The sequence below is a fragment of the Drosophila yakuba genome, chromosome 3L (assembly GCF_016746365.2).
Source record: "Drosophila yakuba strain Tai18E2 chromosome 3L, Prin_Dyak_Tai18E2_2.1, whole genome shotgun sequence".
NCBI classification, from domain to species: domain Eukaryota; kingdom Metazoa; phylum Arthropoda; class Insecta; order Diptera; family Drosophilidae; genus Drosophila; species Drosophila yakuba.
The window spans coordinates 17,111,989-17,128,694 of record NC_052529.2 but is presented as its reverse complement, the minus strand read 5'-3'; the positions used below and the strand labels follow the sequence as shown (position 1 = coordinate 17,128,694).

The 16,706-nt window shown below is 38.9% G+C and overlaps 1 protein-coding gene across 5 annotated transcripts in view; it reads right to left on the bottom strand.

The window, feature by feature from the left end:
- Nucleotides 1-97: 97 nt before the first annotated feature.
- The window catches only part of LOC6534361 (RNA-binding protein Musashi homolog Rbp6), a 178,170-nt gene continuing 161,561 nt past the window's right edge, over nucleotides 98-16,706 (bottom strand). For 2 of the 5 annotated variants that reach the window (XM_015195099.2, XM_015195100.2), the window contains 5 exons: nucleotides 16,666-16,701; nucleotides 16,517-16,600; nucleotides 10,166-10,231; nucleotides 8,615-8,856; nucleotides 98-7,191 (listed from right to left, as the gene is read on the bottom strand). In XM_015195099.2, coding sequence (XP_015050585.1) covers nucleotides 7,150-7,191; nucleotides 8,615-8,856; nucleotides 10,166-10,231; nucleotides 16,517-16,600; nucleotides 16,666-16,701 — 470 coding nt within the window. In that variant the 3' untranslated portion in view covers nucleotides 98-7,149. Of the gene's footprint in view, nucleotides 7,192-8,122; nucleotides 8,341-8,614; nucleotides 8,857-10,165; nucleotides 10,232-12,758; nucleotides 15,263-15,967; nucleotides 16,117-16,516; nucleotides 16,601-16,665; nucleotides 16,702-16,706 lie in introns of those variants that run through there. The other 3 variants (XR_005560984.1, XM_039373518.1, XM_015195103.2) reach the window with 3 other exon arrangements.

The following is a 16,706-nucleotide window of genomic DNA, read 5'->3' as shown; positions in this document are numbered from 1 at the left end:
CATCTGCTCACCTGCTAAATACTTACCATTTTAATGTTTACAGACGTTTCGTATAAAAAAAGCCCTCATAAAAAAGCTCAGTAAAGAAACAACTGTCTTATGTTTTTGAACAATGTTCATATTGGTTTATTTATCATTATGAATTAATTTATTTATTTCTCAGTTATTTCATTATAATTTTTATTTTATATATATATTTATATATATATATATTTGTTTGTCTTGGTTTTCGGTTCATCTTGTTTTTTTGTTGCTCTAGAGCGTTTCTTGCCGTTTGTTTTTTAAACTTATGTACCATTAGCTTAACTTAATATGCCATTATTTAATTTAATTTTTGTTTAAAATCATGTTTTAGTTCATTTTTGTTCTTCTGAATTCTTTGTTTGTTTTCCTCTTGTTTGTTCATTTTGGTTTAATATGCGGTTGCTGATCTCTGTTGTTGCTGCTGATTCTGCCCATTTCACTGCCGATCTTAACCTCATCGAGGGGATCGAAGTGGCCATCCACTTCCCCAAGAACCTCTTCTATACTTCGATCCTTCTATCCTCCCTGTACGTGGCACATTGTGAACAAAGTGAGTTTTAATTTGCTGCTAAAGCTGTACGCACTTTTGTTGCATATACATATTGCGGGCTGACTGTGTGAATGTGAGTGGTTGTGAATGTGAATGTGTATGGGAGAGGTGTGTATGTGTGGGTCTCTTAAAAACTTATGTAATTTCGTGTGTGTAAAAGAGCAACAATTTGCCCTTTTGTCGTCCGTTAATAAATGTTGCACTTGCTTTTGTTGTTAAGGATGTTGCCATGTTGCCATGTTGCCGTTGTTGATGGTTTGGTTGCTGTTACTGTTGCTGATGCTGTTGGTGGCCGCATAGTTCTGTTCTTTCGGTTCGAGGGTCCTTAAATATAATTGAATTTTTTAACCACCAATATGCGTGCCGGCCTGGCTGTCTGTTTGCCCATCGAATGCTTAACATTATTGAATTTAACTATATGTTTATTTGTTGTTCTTGGTTATATAACTATGTATATATATGTATATATCATTTTGGGGTTTATTCTCATATATACGGGCTTATTTGCTGTCCTCAGAAATGTTCTTCGGTCTTTTGGGGGTTCTTTTTCCTCCTTTTAATACATATATCTTTCTGTATACATTTCGGATTTTCTTATTTCTTGTCTCGTTTTTATGCATTTTCTCGTAGTAAATATACAAATTCGTTACCGGATTTCTTTGTAGAAATGAAAAATTGTTTATTAAATTCTCGTTATGCCTCTATTTATGTGTATGTGTCTCTGACTTCGTCGCTTTGTTTTGCGGAATCTGGCGTTTAATTATTATGTTGTTACCTTGTATAGTTTGCTGTAAGTGTAGTACTGTACCAGTTGTTTATATTATGTTTATGCTTATGTACACACATTGGCCATTTCGCAACTCGCATCTAGCATCTAGCATCTCGCATCCAACATTCATCATCAGGCCCATCCCATACCACCACCATCATACCCAATGTGTCCGATTTGGAATCATGCGAACCCATCGCACCCAGCATCTGGCATTCATTCCGTCTGGTTTCATTTGTGTTACAGTATTCGCACTGAAAGTGGCCAGAGTTTTTGGCTCTGCGGCTTCGTAGACAGTAGTATGTATGTTTAATTGATTCTCGTTCTGCGCTCCTTAATTACTTTACTTACATAGTTAGAATACTTACAAACTGGTCGCCCTGCTATGGCGCATTTTATAAATGTATCTTCATCGTCTTCTGTCTGTCTCGTAGTTGCATATTCATCTGCCGCCTGTTTTCTTCTCTAAAGATTCCTTTGACTTTTATGTGTATAAAGTATTAAAATGATTTCATCTTGCTTGGTTACGCATTTCTTGTAAATACAATTTTAACGCCACGCACGCCGTTTGTCTTGCCTCAATTATGTATTATTTGTTTTTGGTTTTTGGTTTTCCTCATTTTCTTGTATATATTAATATATAATTTTCCATATAGTATAGTGTAAAATATATAAGAGATATTGTCAATATAGTAAAGGTGTTTTGTCAGCAGGAGTTCTGCCACTTCCAACTGACACATTCCTGGGGGGAATTTCTTACTTATAGCAAAAATAGTCAAGTGATCGTTCGTATGAAGGTTCTTTTGTATGTGATCTCCATCGTATATATGCGTGTGCCAGTGTCTGTGTCTTTGTCTGTGGCTGAGTGTGTTGGGTGTACATATATGGTTGTGTATGGGTGTGTGTGTCCTTTATGTGGGTGCTGTGGGGTGTATGTACACATGTCTATAAAAAAGAACCGAGGATAGAAATGTCTCGTGTGAGTAAAAGGATTCCTATCGTATAAAAGCACGTCAAAGTGTAGAAGGCCCACAAGTCGTAAATCGTGCCAGGCGCCCCTTTGCGCCTCTCTCTGCGCTTCTCAAAAAGGCCAAGTGGGCGGCATGCCTTACTCATCTGTGTGGTTGTTCTTGGTTTTGGTTTTCGTTTTGGTAAACAGAAAGTTCATTCGTTCGTTAGCGCTAGGTATTAGTTAAATTGTATTTCATTATCGTAATCTTTATCGTAATTGTAATCGTATTTGTTGATGTTGTTGCTATACTCATACACATAATAAGAACTGATATGTTTGTAAGTCAATAATAAGAGAAAAACGGAAAGCAATTCGTATATGTATCTACGTAACTCCGCCTACACCCAATCCTCATCATAATCATCATCATCATCATCGTCTTCTGGTGCTTCGCCAATTTAAAACTATTTTACATTACACTTTATGTCTTTTTGTGCCACGTGTTCATTTTCAACTTTTGGCTTTCTACCCGGCTTCGAACACCAATTGACTTTGTGACCGAAAGTTGCGTATAGCTTAAAGTATGGGGTACATTATTTTTAAAAAATCGTCACGGCATACTTTTTATACACACATTTCTCCGTTCTCGATATAAAAAAGAGAGCTCACATGTCGAATCCTATAAATTGTTTTCCTTGTTCGTGTTATTAATATTTTTTGTTCAATTTAAAGCTTTTGCGCCTGCGCCGTCTACTGCTGCGACCTCATCCAATATTTTCTTCGCTCTGACGGCGAAGCAGTAAAAAAATAATGAAAAATGTTTTTGTCTTCACTTGTCGCTTTTTGTTTTTTTTTGTTTTTGGTATTTAAAAAATGTTCTTGTTGCTTGTTGTTGTCTTTATGTCTCTGTGCTGCTGGTGTTGGAAATTCTCTAATTGACTGAAATTGATTTTGTTACAAGGACGCATTGCTTGTTGTTCCGGTATTCTTTAAGCAGAAGTTGATCCGGTATACCAATAGTTATGTATGTATGTAAATGTCTGTGATCGGCTATAGCTTTCGCAGAAGATCCTTATAGAATATACAGCACTAACATACAAAACACAAACACAAACGGAAAGCCTAGAGTCGATCGATAGCGGGGAATGCTGGGGAAACTTCTAGGAAAGACTCAACATTACACCTAAAGCTGCATCGACTTACAACGAAATGGATCGAGTTGGGATCCCGAGACTATCTCGGGGTCCTTCGTCCTTTGTCCTGCGTCTACCTACACCACAAATAATACGAGTACAAACGATTGCCGGCCCAATGATCGTGGACCATGGGCTCTAGTTAAAGAGGTGTAGCAATACAGGCTAAGCTGCCAGCGAAATGATTTCCTCAGACTCTGACTAAGACAGTCGAAGGTCGGCCTGGTGTTTCAGCTAGTCGCTTTCTTGAATTTATATATATATATCTGGTATGCATGTATATATATAATTAGGTGTAGGTGTATATATTTAATGTATATTTATATATTGGTGTATATTTTATGTATTCCTTTGCGGGATTTGTTCAATTTACGCCTGTCTCTGCCACGCTTGTTGTTGTTTTGAATTATTGCTTTTAGAACATGTCTTAAAAATATATTTATTTATATATTTATATATGCCTTACAAGTAGGTTTAATATATATATATATATTATGCAAATATAACATGTTTGCCATCGCTGCCCTCCGCCAGCCTCCCCCGTTTAAAAATATCTGCCCCGCAGGATAGAAGCTGCATTTGGAATTCGCCTCCAATGACCTGTGACCTGCTAAAGTAATCCTCGTCTCGTAGGTCCTCGTCTTCTGTCCAAAGTCCCGATATGCCAGACCGTCGAATGGTCTGATCTTTGTCTATCTAAAATTGAAGATTTTCGTCCTTAGCTTCGTTAGCTTTCTCTTAATTTGTTACCTCTTGTTTAGTTTTTTAGTTTTTGATTATTTATAAGTGTGATGCACATGGCAAAGTCGCAAGCCGCGATCTTTGGAAAATCTGAAATGATCGGCGTGGGGGTTGTAGTCAACACTTTAAACGTTTAATGTAATTTATTATACACTGCAACTATTGCTTGTCCCTCTCTAATTATCGCATAGGTTCGGATTCTGTTCGGATTCGGTTCTTGGTTTCTGGTTTCTGTTTTCTGTTTTCCGGTTTCGGTTACCGCGAATCCATCTACTACTCGTATATAGGTAATGTGTAAGTTTGTTGGTCCGAGACTCGACAAAAGTCCTGGAGAGCGTTGGTTTGACAATTTGGCAAAAAAGTTATGAAAGGAACATTTTCACTGTTTCGGCATTTGCTTTTGTTTCTTGTTTCACTGGCTTTCCACTGTTTGCTGTCTCTTGGCTTTTGTTTCAGTTGTGTGTTGTTTTTTCCTCTGGGTTTTACGTCGCCTAATGCAAAAAATCTCAGACAGACAAAAAGCGCAACGTATTGTTGTTCTGTCAATTATAGAATATTTTCTTCTCTCTGCTATTTTGGTTTTCTGGCTTTTTTTGTTGTTTTTTGTTGTTTGCAATTATCCCCCACTTGCTGTGTGTAACAAATGTTGTTTACTTATCTAGCTGATAGGTTTTGTTTGGTTTGCTTTTCCAATAATTTAATACTCCATATAGTTGTATATAAATATATTTTTCTATTACGCCCCCGATTGCATCGTCGTCGTTATCGTCATAATCCTCAAATATGTCTAGTACATCCATCGTCCGGGCGATTTGGCCGGACGGAGCGACTAGAAAAAAATTAATTGCACATTGCGTGGCCTGCATTCATCATCTTCATCATCACCTTCACCATCATCATCATCGTCATTGACATTTTCATTTTCATTTTCATCATGGTTTTCATTTGCAATTTTCCACTAGCGTTTTTTGTGGCGCATCTGTGATCCTTTTTACACGCTTGTTTACAGATATATTTAGTTAAGTGTTCAAACATTTGCAATTTTGCGCGTTTGTTTTATAAATATTTTATTTACTTAATCGTACTATATGTTGTATGTATAATAGTTCATTGTTATATTTGCATATGCTCTTACCAAGTAATTTGTTTAAGTGTTTCTTTTTGATTTATCCGTAAGATCTGTGTTATGTTCGTGTATTGTGTATTGGGTGTGTGTGTTTGTCGTGTATTTTGTATCTTGCATCATGTATCTCAAAAATTGTGTGTTTCTTACATATTTAGGGTGTTGCTTTTTGCGTTTTCATTGTTTTGGATACTCCATTGTGGTGTAGCAAATAAATTGATTTATGCCTCGAGCTACGGAATTTCACTCTCTCACTTCGCTTTCATTGTCATATTTAATGCTTTAACATATTTGTCTAACTATCCACTGATTAATTAGCATTATTTACCACTTTGCTTTCAATGTGAACACAAAAGTTATAGGTTGTTTCTCCTCTACTTTCCCCTGACTCGATTGAAATAATGAGAAAGAGAACTTCAACATAGTTAATAACAAATTGCCTTCGACTTTTGCTCACATTCGCTTTTGTTTCTTTGTTGTTTACTTTGGCCAATAAAGGATTTGTTGTACTTTAAAATAAATTCATAAATATAATTGTAAGCACAATTTTGATTTGATTCACCCCCAACCCAGTCGAGAAATCAGAACTAAACCCAACCGATTCTTAACATTTTCAAACTCTTACACCTCAGTTATCTCTCATCTTAAGTCGATTATCGTTGAAAGTACAATAACTTGTGGTTGGTTTCGCGTTTTTTGATTCAAGTAATTCCCTTTGTATATATTGCAGTTTACTTTATGTGTATAAGAGTGTATATTCTTGTATATATATAAGTATACATATATATATATATATATTTATCGGCTTTAACTTTAAAAGTTACAACTTAGATACGTTAAGAATAGCAATAATAATGGTAATAATAATTTGCCTTTAATAATACGCAATTAAATAATAACATTTTCGCTATTATTGCAACATTTTTGCTTCCTCCTGTTTTTCAACTCTATCGTTTTATTAGTAACCCCCTCGTACTTTTTTTGTGATTTCTTTTTTTTTGGTTTTTGCTTTTTTGTTTGTTGGTTTCTCATTACTTAAAAGTGGTTACGCCCGTTTTGGCCTGGTTGTCATCCGTGGGCGATGGGCGGTGGGCGTGGGCGTGTGGCGGTTGTTGGCTCGGGGGAGGGGTTGAGTCCTTTTTTTGCTGTGCGAGCAGGGCCACGCCCACCCACTGCAACGGCCGCCCACCGCGATGGCACTCCACTCCAGTTGGACGCACAGTTTCCGTTTAATTTGCATTTTAAACGATTTTTGCTGCACACGTTGCATCTTTCGGGGCCGAGCGTTGTTCTTGCCGATGTTGTTGTTGTAGTAGTTGTTAAATTAAAATTAATTTTTGTTGTTTGTGTTCGCTCGTAGTTCGTCCTCATCACTTGCGTTTTTTTTTTACTTTTTTCCCATGCGTTATATGTATGTATATGTACGTATTTGTAATATACGTTAATTAATTAATTATAATATGTGTGTTTGGTTTATTGTTTGTTGCTCTTGCAGTTCTCTCGGTTTTTCTTGCATGTGGAAATACACAAATATGTAATATGTACTTTATTTGATTTATATTTATATATATGCAGGTATATATAACTTTAAATTACTTCTTTTTTGCGCTCTGTGGTTGCAGCATTGCAGTGTGTGTATGTGTGTGTGTGTCTGTGTCTGAGTGTGTGTGTGTGTCTGTCATTTGTTGCTAAAGTTGCTGTTGCATTTGTTGCTCCTGTTGCTGTTGTTGCTGCTGCTGTTGCTGCTGTTGTTGTTGTTGCTGTTGCTGTTGTCATTGCGGTTGTCGGCGCCACCTTTTAATGGTATCCATTTGTAAATGCCGCAGGAATTAGTGGTCCCTGTAAATAAACGTTTCGTGGAGAACAAAACGAGCAAACACCAAAAATTATTTAAATAAAATGCAATTTCTAGTTGCATAGCTACGCACACACATACAAGTATGTATTTATATAAGTATAGGTATATGGGTATTGATATATAGAAAGTAAACATTAAGAGGTATACATATATGTACTGAATAGAGATAGAAGTGGCAAATTGTCGGAATAATAAAAATCGGAAGATTTGAAACTTTGCTTTCGATCGCAAAACAAATAAAGACATTTAAAAACTGTCACAATTTGCTGGCCAGGTTTGATATGAAGGAAAAACCGGTAGAACCATTTAATTTATGTTGAAATTAAGTTGCACCAACATGTTTTTATCCAAAATCTGGATTTTATTTTTAGTAATGAATGAAAAGCCATTTGGAAGTTTATTGTGCACGAAATTCATTAAATTCAAATTTATTTGCTTTTTTTTACTAATGCTGTTTTCGCAAAAATAGAGGAGCACTTAATTTGATTGTAGGTGGAAATTTATTAAATAAAATTGCATTTTTCCAGACACTCGCTGTGATTGTCAAGTCCTTTATCCTTTATCAAACCTCGCCGACAGCCATGGATAATAAATAAGTTTCGATATGATTTATTTTAGTTTGCAGCGAGGCATGGGAATATTGAAATATTGAAATATCGAAGTACGAAAATGTTCATATATAATACATATACGGTGTATACAATTTAAATAAATAATAATAGTTTAATTGAAACGGCCTAGAAAACTGTGCTTGTGACGTGCATACATATTTTTACGTTTATTTATTTTAGTTTTTTTTTTTCGTAAATTTTTGTTTGACTAGTTGTAGTTAAAAGAATTTGATTGTTAATAATTGAAATCGTTTAGTTGAAAAAAGAAGAGAACACGCTGTAGTTTTGTTGGTGTGCCTACCTTGTGCAACTGCGTTTGTTTTATACTCTTATTTCTTTTGTTTGCTTTCGTTTAGCTTTATTTTATTTGTATTTTTCATATATTTTTTCGATTTAAATATATATAATGGGTTTCTTTTACTTTTTGCATATCTTTTGTTTTGTTTTGTTCTCTTGCATTTATATTTTTGGGTTATCAGTCTTTTATATATTAGCCATCGCAAAGTTCAACGAATAAATCTGTACGAAATGAAAGAGAAATACATACAATATATAGAAGGATAACGCAATAGTTTAGCTCTACATCGGCAGTCTCTCCTTATCTCTACAATATGGGTTTCGTGTGAGTTAGTGTGTGTGAAGCATTCGGGATCGAATCTCTAAACGCGAGACTTGCGTCTCATGTGGGTGTTTCGTATCGCTGGCTTACTCTCTAGCTCTAAAACCCAAGTCCAGGGATCTGGCGATCCCGGAACTTGGTTCTGCTTGCCGCAGGACCAAAAGGACCACTCACCGGGCTGTAGTTCAACGGGGCGCGGCTGACGGCGATGGGGAAGCCGGACGGCTGCGGACTGGTGGCCTGCACGTAGCCCACATTGTCGGCGGCCGCCGAGCTGTACATGTCGATGGTGGGGCCGGGTGAGTTGGTGGAGGGGAATCCCTGCCGGGTGGCCGTGTTGGCGGCGGCGGCATGCGGCGATGCCGACGGTCCATAGCTGTGGGCAGCCGCAGCAGCCGCCTGATAGTTGTTCATCACTGCAACGGGAAGGATTAAAAAAGGACATTCGTCAAATTTGGAAACTTCTAAAGTACGGCTAAATTACTTAGGGAAATAGAGTATAGAATAACAAAGTGTTTCATTTAACAACAGCTATTGTAACGAATGAGAAAACGTATTCAGTTAAACACGTATTAGTTACTTTACGTTAACAAAGTAATGGGATTTATTTCAGGCAACAGTGCGGATGAGCAACGTGATTTCTTACAATCCTCATACGCAGTGTTGCCATATTTATACCCGTTACTCGTAGAGTAAAAGGGTATACTAGATTCGTTGAAAAGTATGTAACAGGCAGAAGGAAGCGTTTCCGACCATATAAAGTATATATATTCTTGATCAGGATCAATAGCCGAATCGATTTGGCCATGTCCGTCTGTCCGTCCGTCTGTCTGTCCGTCTGTCCGTCTGTCCGTCTGTCTGTCTGTCCGTCCGTATGAACGCTGTGATCTCAGGAACTACAAATGCTAGAAAGTTGAGATTAAGCATACAGACTCCAGAGACATAGACGCAGCGCAAGTTTGTCGATTCATGTTGCCACGCCCACTCTAACGCCCACAAACCGCCCAAAACTGCCACGCCCACACTTTTGAAAAATGTTTTGAAATTTTTTCATTTTTGTATTAGTCTTGTAATTTTCTATCGATTTACCAAAAAACTTTTTGCCACGCCCACTCTAACGCCCTCAAACCGCCCAAAGCTGCTACGCCCACACTTTTGAAAAATGTTTTGAAATTTTTTCATTTTTGTATTGGTTTTGTAAATTTCTATCGATTTGCCAAAAAACTTTCTGCCACGCCCACTAAAACGCCTACAAACCGCCAAAAACTGTGTTTAAGACTCTCCTTCTCCCTTCCACTAGCTGAGTAACGGGTATCAGATAGTCGGGGAACTCGACTATAGCGTTCTCTCTTGTTTTTTAATGCAAAATGTTATAGTGCTATTAGCAAATAATCAGTGATTTATAGTAAATATAAACTCAGCAACAGTTGGGTAAGCCCATTAAAATTAATAGATCATAAATGCTTGCCAAATCAGAATGGCAAACTTTCACCATTCACTCATTCATAAATGATTGACGGACATTTGTTTATCTAGCTCATAGTATTGGCCACTAGCAAATAGTCACAGATGCTGACTTTTGATAGAGACATTCGTGCTTCCTCATGTTCGGTGAGTAACTATTAAAATGAACTGCTCTGCCACCCTGCCACCTGTAATCTCTGTTTTTCCGAGCGATTCTACCACCTGGAATGGACATGGAAATGGAAAAGGGGGGTCACTCACCTGACAGCGCCTGGGTCAGCAGCGGTGTATTGTTGTTGGGTGTCAGCTGCCCATTGGTTAGATCAACTGTAAGTGGCAAAAGAGGGCGAGAGGGGTGTTATTAGTGGGGGCGGGCTGGCCAAGGCGGATCGTAAGTAACTAGTCGAGTAAAAGCCGGGCACATACATATAGGAGGTGCCCGCGCCACAAGAGTATACGAAAGTAATCAAGGCTGAGCTCTAAGGTAAATGGATGGGCTGGGTGAATGGGGGTACATGTGGGATTGGGAGCAGGGATCGAGTATATATATGTTACATACATTATAGTGGGTATGGAGTGAGAGAGTATTCGAGTATGCGATTGTAATACATGTGGCTATAGCTCTGTTATATCGGTGTGCCGCCGTAGAAGCAAACAATCAAAAGCGAAAGTAAACAACTCTAACTAGTCCCAGAACAACTACGATGCCAAACGCAAACACAAAATACGAACCAAAGAGCGAAAGGAAGTACGTATATAAAGTATAAATGGATGTGAGTTTCTGGGGGACTTTCAGGGCTTTTTAGGACGAGGAAGCGCTAACTGGAACGCAGGTTATGAAAACACAAAGTGCTTGGTTATTAAACGAGCTTTGGGCGTAGGATGTTGACGCTACAGTGACAAAACAAAGCCAAAGCCAAAGCCAAAGCCCAACTAAACCAAACCAAACCAATCCGAACCCATCCAAACTCAGTTACAACGCTTGGTTTGCCCACTGATGTGCACTTTCCTTTGGGCGCTGCTGCTGCCCGGATTTTCCCCTCCGGTTTTTCCCCCTTTTTTGCCCGTTGTTATCATTGTTATCGTTTCGTTTTTCCTATTTTTTTCGTATATTTCCCATTTTTTTGCGGCTGCTCTCCCTTGTTATGGTCACAGCTGCAACAGCAAGTAAAAATACGCCAGCGCCAATATTGAAATGACAACAGAATGCGAATACGAATGCGAATGTGAATGTGAATGCGAATGAAGGCAAGCGAAAAAATGGGTAACGGGTAACGGGTTATGGCAGGGATCGGAATAGGGATATGGCGGGAATATCTGGGTCGTACGGGGGCAGGGAAACGTAGCAGTTGCATTTCCTGCGGAAACACAAAAATTGATGTAACGTAACGTGACGTAACGTAACGAGGCATGTCTCTGGCAGTCGTTCGCTTATTGTAGAGAAAACCCACCCACACGCACACGCACACAAACACCCACAACCCGTTTGCCACCCACTCAGCTCAACCCTTACGACCTTCGTCATCGCCGTTGTGCGTTTTATGGCGCCAATCAACTTTGGCTTACGTTTAGTTTACGTTTTTGTGCAAAATCTCGGTGCGCCATGTTGTTTTCATTAGTGTTGAGTCTGGGACTCACTATAATACAAAGAAGCGCCCGAAAAACCCCGGATCCCCATAAAGAGCCAGTAAAAGCAGCAGCAGCAGCAGCAGCAGCAGCAGTTGCAATAGCAATCGCAATCGCAGTGGCGGCAACGGTTGCCTTTGTAAATAAATAACTTATTTAGCCGGCGTTCCTTTTTTCGGGCTGCCACTGCCATTGCCATTGCATGAAATGCGTTTCCGCTGGAACTTGGGGAAGGTACACGATAGTGGAGTGGATTGGTTGTGGGTTTGTGGGAAAATTGCAATTGTCAGTCCTGCGGTTGCGGAAAAACAACTGCTACCAGCTGTCGACCTGGCAACCCTGCTACGGCCACAATAAAAGGTTAAATTGAGACATTTCAACAAACAAAATCGGTCAACAGAAGACATTTACATGATCACGATACTGCACAGTTTCAGATAAACTTCTTGTTCAGGGGTGGGGGGGAGAACTTATATTAAAACTAGGGTATACATAAAAATGGGTACTTATGTATATACGTATACGTGTGTGGGGTTATACATGTTCGATGGTTACAGCTGTTCGCTACTAATGAGTGTGTTACATGATACAGTTTTTGGTAAATTAAATGCTATTTCGAGCTACTTTTTCGTCCGACGCTTGAGCTAATTCGATATTGTTAGAGTTTGATGTGTGTTAAATTTGGTATAAAGCAAAGTTTCTCAAACAGAAGAACACTACACAGAAATATATATGTTTGTATTCCAACTACGACTGGCGCCCAACGTGGGGCATTCAGTTTACAATTTTGTGTGTTTTTTTTTGCGGTCATTGCTAAAACTTTCTCTATCATCTAACAGTATACATACAGTTAATAATGTGGAAAATTGTTTGAATATAGAGCCAAAAACGGTTATAGGTTTAATATAACGATCAATACGTATATAAAAAGAGTATAATGCTTGTACGAATATGCATTGGAACAATAAGACGACCATTAGCTGACCTTGTTGACTGTTGACTTCGGAGTGTTTGAGCTGCTGTTCTTCTTATTTGCTTCCTGCTGCTGCTGTTGCTGCTGCTGCTGTTGTTGCCGCAATGTCCTTGCCAAGTTGCTGTCAGAATATTACGCATACGCCCCGATGGCCACTTTGTCATTCACTTGGCCCCGTCAATTCCACTCCCTTCGAATCGCTAATAACGCGAGCTATGGCAGCCAATGCCCCAAAAGGATAGACTTTTGCTTGGGTTTTTTGGTTTCGGCTTTGCATCCGCATTTATTTTATTTTTCGTTTTATTTTGTCTTAGTTTTGTGCATTTATTTAGTTAATAACTCGTTTTTCAATTTCATTTCGATCTCGTTTTCGTTTCTGCACAAGCAAATGGTTTTCTTGTCTCGTTTGAAGCGTTTTCTTATAAATCACAGTATATACGTGTAGAATACATATTGGAATATGCGTGGGTGTGTGTGTGTGTGTTCGTGTCTATGTGTTGCCATATAGGTTTTGTAAATAACTCGCAAGCGTTTGGTAATTGTCAATTTAAATAGTTGCCAAATACCTCGAAGCAGTTTCCGGGCATCCGGATGCCACAGCGACACAGCGTTTCGATAATTGCATTCAATTAACTAAGTAACAGCTTATCCAACTATATATAGTTATTGACCGATCTTTTCGTAATAGGTTCGATAGTGTGTGTGAGTTTAAATAGCTAGGTGTGTGTGTGTGGGTGAAACTTACATGGAGAGGTCATTGAAAAATTGAATTTTCCATTAACTTAAGAGAGATTTGTTGTCTTTGATTTTTGGTTTTTCTTTTTGGTTTTTTTTTTGGCGCTGCTAAGTTGCTTTCGAAAATGGATGGACATTAATATTGTATTTTTCGTTATTGTACAAATCAAATCGATTCACGCTTCATAAAAAATGGTACTCAACTTAGCTTGTAAACGTCGTATATTAAATATGTATATAAATATTCATGTATATAAGGTATAGTATATGTGTATGTATATAGTAATGTCTATATGTATTTAAATAGAAATGTCGAAAAATTTCGCTCGTTTTTTTTTTTTGTTTTTTTGGTTTGCCACTTTGGAATTCTTGCGATGCACCGATGAAGGAAGGAATTTATATAGTTTTGAATGCTTCAAGGCTTCAATTCGTATGTGGGCCAAATGCGGTTTGCTAATACATATGAAACGGAATAACACAGCTACGGGTAATGGACAAATCTACTAATTAATGAACTTTAGCTATGGCAAAAATCTCTGCACGTTTGCTAATTATCTAAAAACTCATGGGACCACCGACAACGACGGAAGCAAAAGCAAAAACAAAAACCAACTGGAAATGGACATGGAAAGCGACATGGAAAGCGGTGTGGAGAAAGGAAAAATTGCATACATAATGTGCAGCAAATTAATTAAAGGATAATAATGGCACTACATGTGACAGGCCTGGTAAAATTTGTTGTTATCTAAATGTTTTTCCATGTGCACTCTGGCCATTCTTGTGGGGGTATCAACTAATTTATGCATACAGGGACTACAAATGAAATTTGCATTTAAATGCTACGGTAAAATAGTTTTATAAATAATAGATAGCGTCCCTGAAACGGGATACAAACGGTCACAGGTCGGGGTGTAAAAAATCAGGAGATATATGGATTTGAGTGGGCGGATTTGGGGAGCGTATGAAGATCGAGCATAGTTCGCTATAGAGTTTCGTTATACAATAGTTGTGTCACACATCTAATTAGGGTTCTAGAGACATATGTATATTATAGTGTACGCATGTCTGTGAGTAATTGAGTGATTATGCCGGCCTAGATCTAAACGATTCTAAGTACTCGATTACATCCGATTACGGAACTGCACTAGGATTGGTTAGTACGGTTTGTACGGGTGCTAGCTGCTCTATATGCGAGTATACGTAATTGTAGGTTTTATAAGTAGGGGATGCCTCTAGACACTACTGATACGGCTGCGGTAATTGGTTAACTGCTCCAATAATATATATGGGGAATACTTTTCGGGAGAGTCTAGTATGTAAGTTTCGTGTTTGCATGTGTGTTAGTCATATAGTTAGCTATGTATATAGACTGCAGCTCTAAGTGTGTGTGTAGGTGTCGAAGTTACATTTTCTATGTAGTTCGTTTCAAATCTCTCGTGAGTTCTTTGCAAGTTTGCTCCACTCTGGAGTACGTCCGTGGCTTTAATAGTGGATTTTACTTTGGTTGTTGCAGTGTTTACCATTTACCGTAGATACAAGCTAATCTAACGCTCTGGATAGCATATCTCTTCCAGCAGCTGTTGGCATTGAAGTTAAATGGCTGTACCTACTTGTGACCTCGTACTCGAAAGATATATGTAGTTACTTGACACAGAAAAAGGGCGGCAATGAAAACGGAACTCTGCATCTCAAATTCTCATTTGCCTTCTCATTCTCAATCTCAGACTTGTGCGATTAGATTCGATTCGATTCGATACGATTCGGGTTAGTTCTCGCTTAGAAATTTATGTTGCCCAAAAACTGCGATTTGATGGCCGCGGATCGAGCCGTGAGCGCCGTGGCCAGCGGCAGGGTCAACGCCTGTTGGTGGTACGCCGACTGGGCGTGGCTTGGGGCGCCACCGGAGGGGGCGACACCTGTCGCCGCAACACCAGAGGCGGCGCCAGCGGGGCCACCTCTGCTGCGGCCCGGGGTAGCGCTACAAGCGGTACCATAACTTCTACCGATTCCGCAAATTGTCAAGCCTACAAAATCATACGAGATACAAGATAGATGAAGAGAGAGATAGAGAGAAAAGGGGCAAACAAAGAGGTACAGTCTGCACTAGGGACCAGATCTGTAAGACTATCGATACGGACTTGCTATATATATGTATATTAAAGGGTAGGTAAAAATGGATTTCATTTAAATAACAATTTTAGCATATTCAGTTTTGATGAGAATTATTGGAAGACGATAAAAATTGGTTATAAAGAATATGTTGGGTAACCTATGATTAAATAATTATTTTTAATAGTTATGATCAGTAATGTTTCAAATCCACGTAAGGAAAAATATTCTATGAAAAGAGAAGAAAGGACAAACATCAAGTAAACTAGAAAAGGTGTTCTTTTGATTTGTTTAATAACAGCAACAAACTCATCGATTTTTTCGATAACCGTATCGATATTTTTACAGATCCAGCGTGGACGGGGGGTTTTATGGTGACAGGGGATCGATTCACATCAGCTATGTAGATGCCCTAGTAGCTAGTGTGGGGTCGCAGTGTTCAGTGGTGAGCAAATGTTAGACTCAAGGCCAAGCAGCGTCAAGGACATGTATCCGCAGGATGCGCAGGACTCAATTCTAAGGGGTTCTAAATGTATCGTGTAGTGGGATATGCTGTGAGTTTGCTCGATTGCTTCCGATCTTCAGCTATTTGTGCATTGATATGACGAACGCGTTGGTAATTTTAGTTTTAAGAGAACTGTGATTTATTTCATTAATGATTATGATATCTGAGTAATACTCGATAGATTATCAATGGGCTGGGGATCGTCCTACGCCATGTAGTCGCCAATTAGGATTCGATTCTCCGGCACTACGCCCATAACACTCGCTGCAAAAGCAAACACAAAGACAGAAGAGAAATAATAAAGAGTGTGGCACGCGAAACGGATAGAAACATGGAAGTTTGACTGTATCTGGTGGTGAATACATTGAGGACTAAAGATACGTCACAAGTACTATATGAATTAGTAATGCTTATGATGGTTATCGGAATTACGCGAGGTACTTCGTCATATCAAGCGGCACTCACTGCTTGGAACGGTGGGGTTTCAATGGGTTATGTTCGGTTTTATTCACTGGGGATTCACACTCTCACTCACATACAAATGATCAACAGGGTCTGAGTACGAGTCTGTTTGCAGGCTTAGGTGAGTGTGTATACACACAACTATAGTTGTGGATGCGGATGTGGTTGTGGTTGTGTCTATTTGGGCATGAGCCGCACTTACCAGTTGGATAGGGCAGTCCAAAACTGGGATAGCCCGAGTATCCGCGACCAGCGGCATAGGCAGCGTAGGCAGCTGCCGGAAAACCTAATCGGAAGTAAGAAAGAAAAAATACATTAAATTCTGGATCACTTTAGTTGGGTATTTCTCACCTTCGGGCAATGTCCCCAGTCCCCACATGATGTTATCTAAG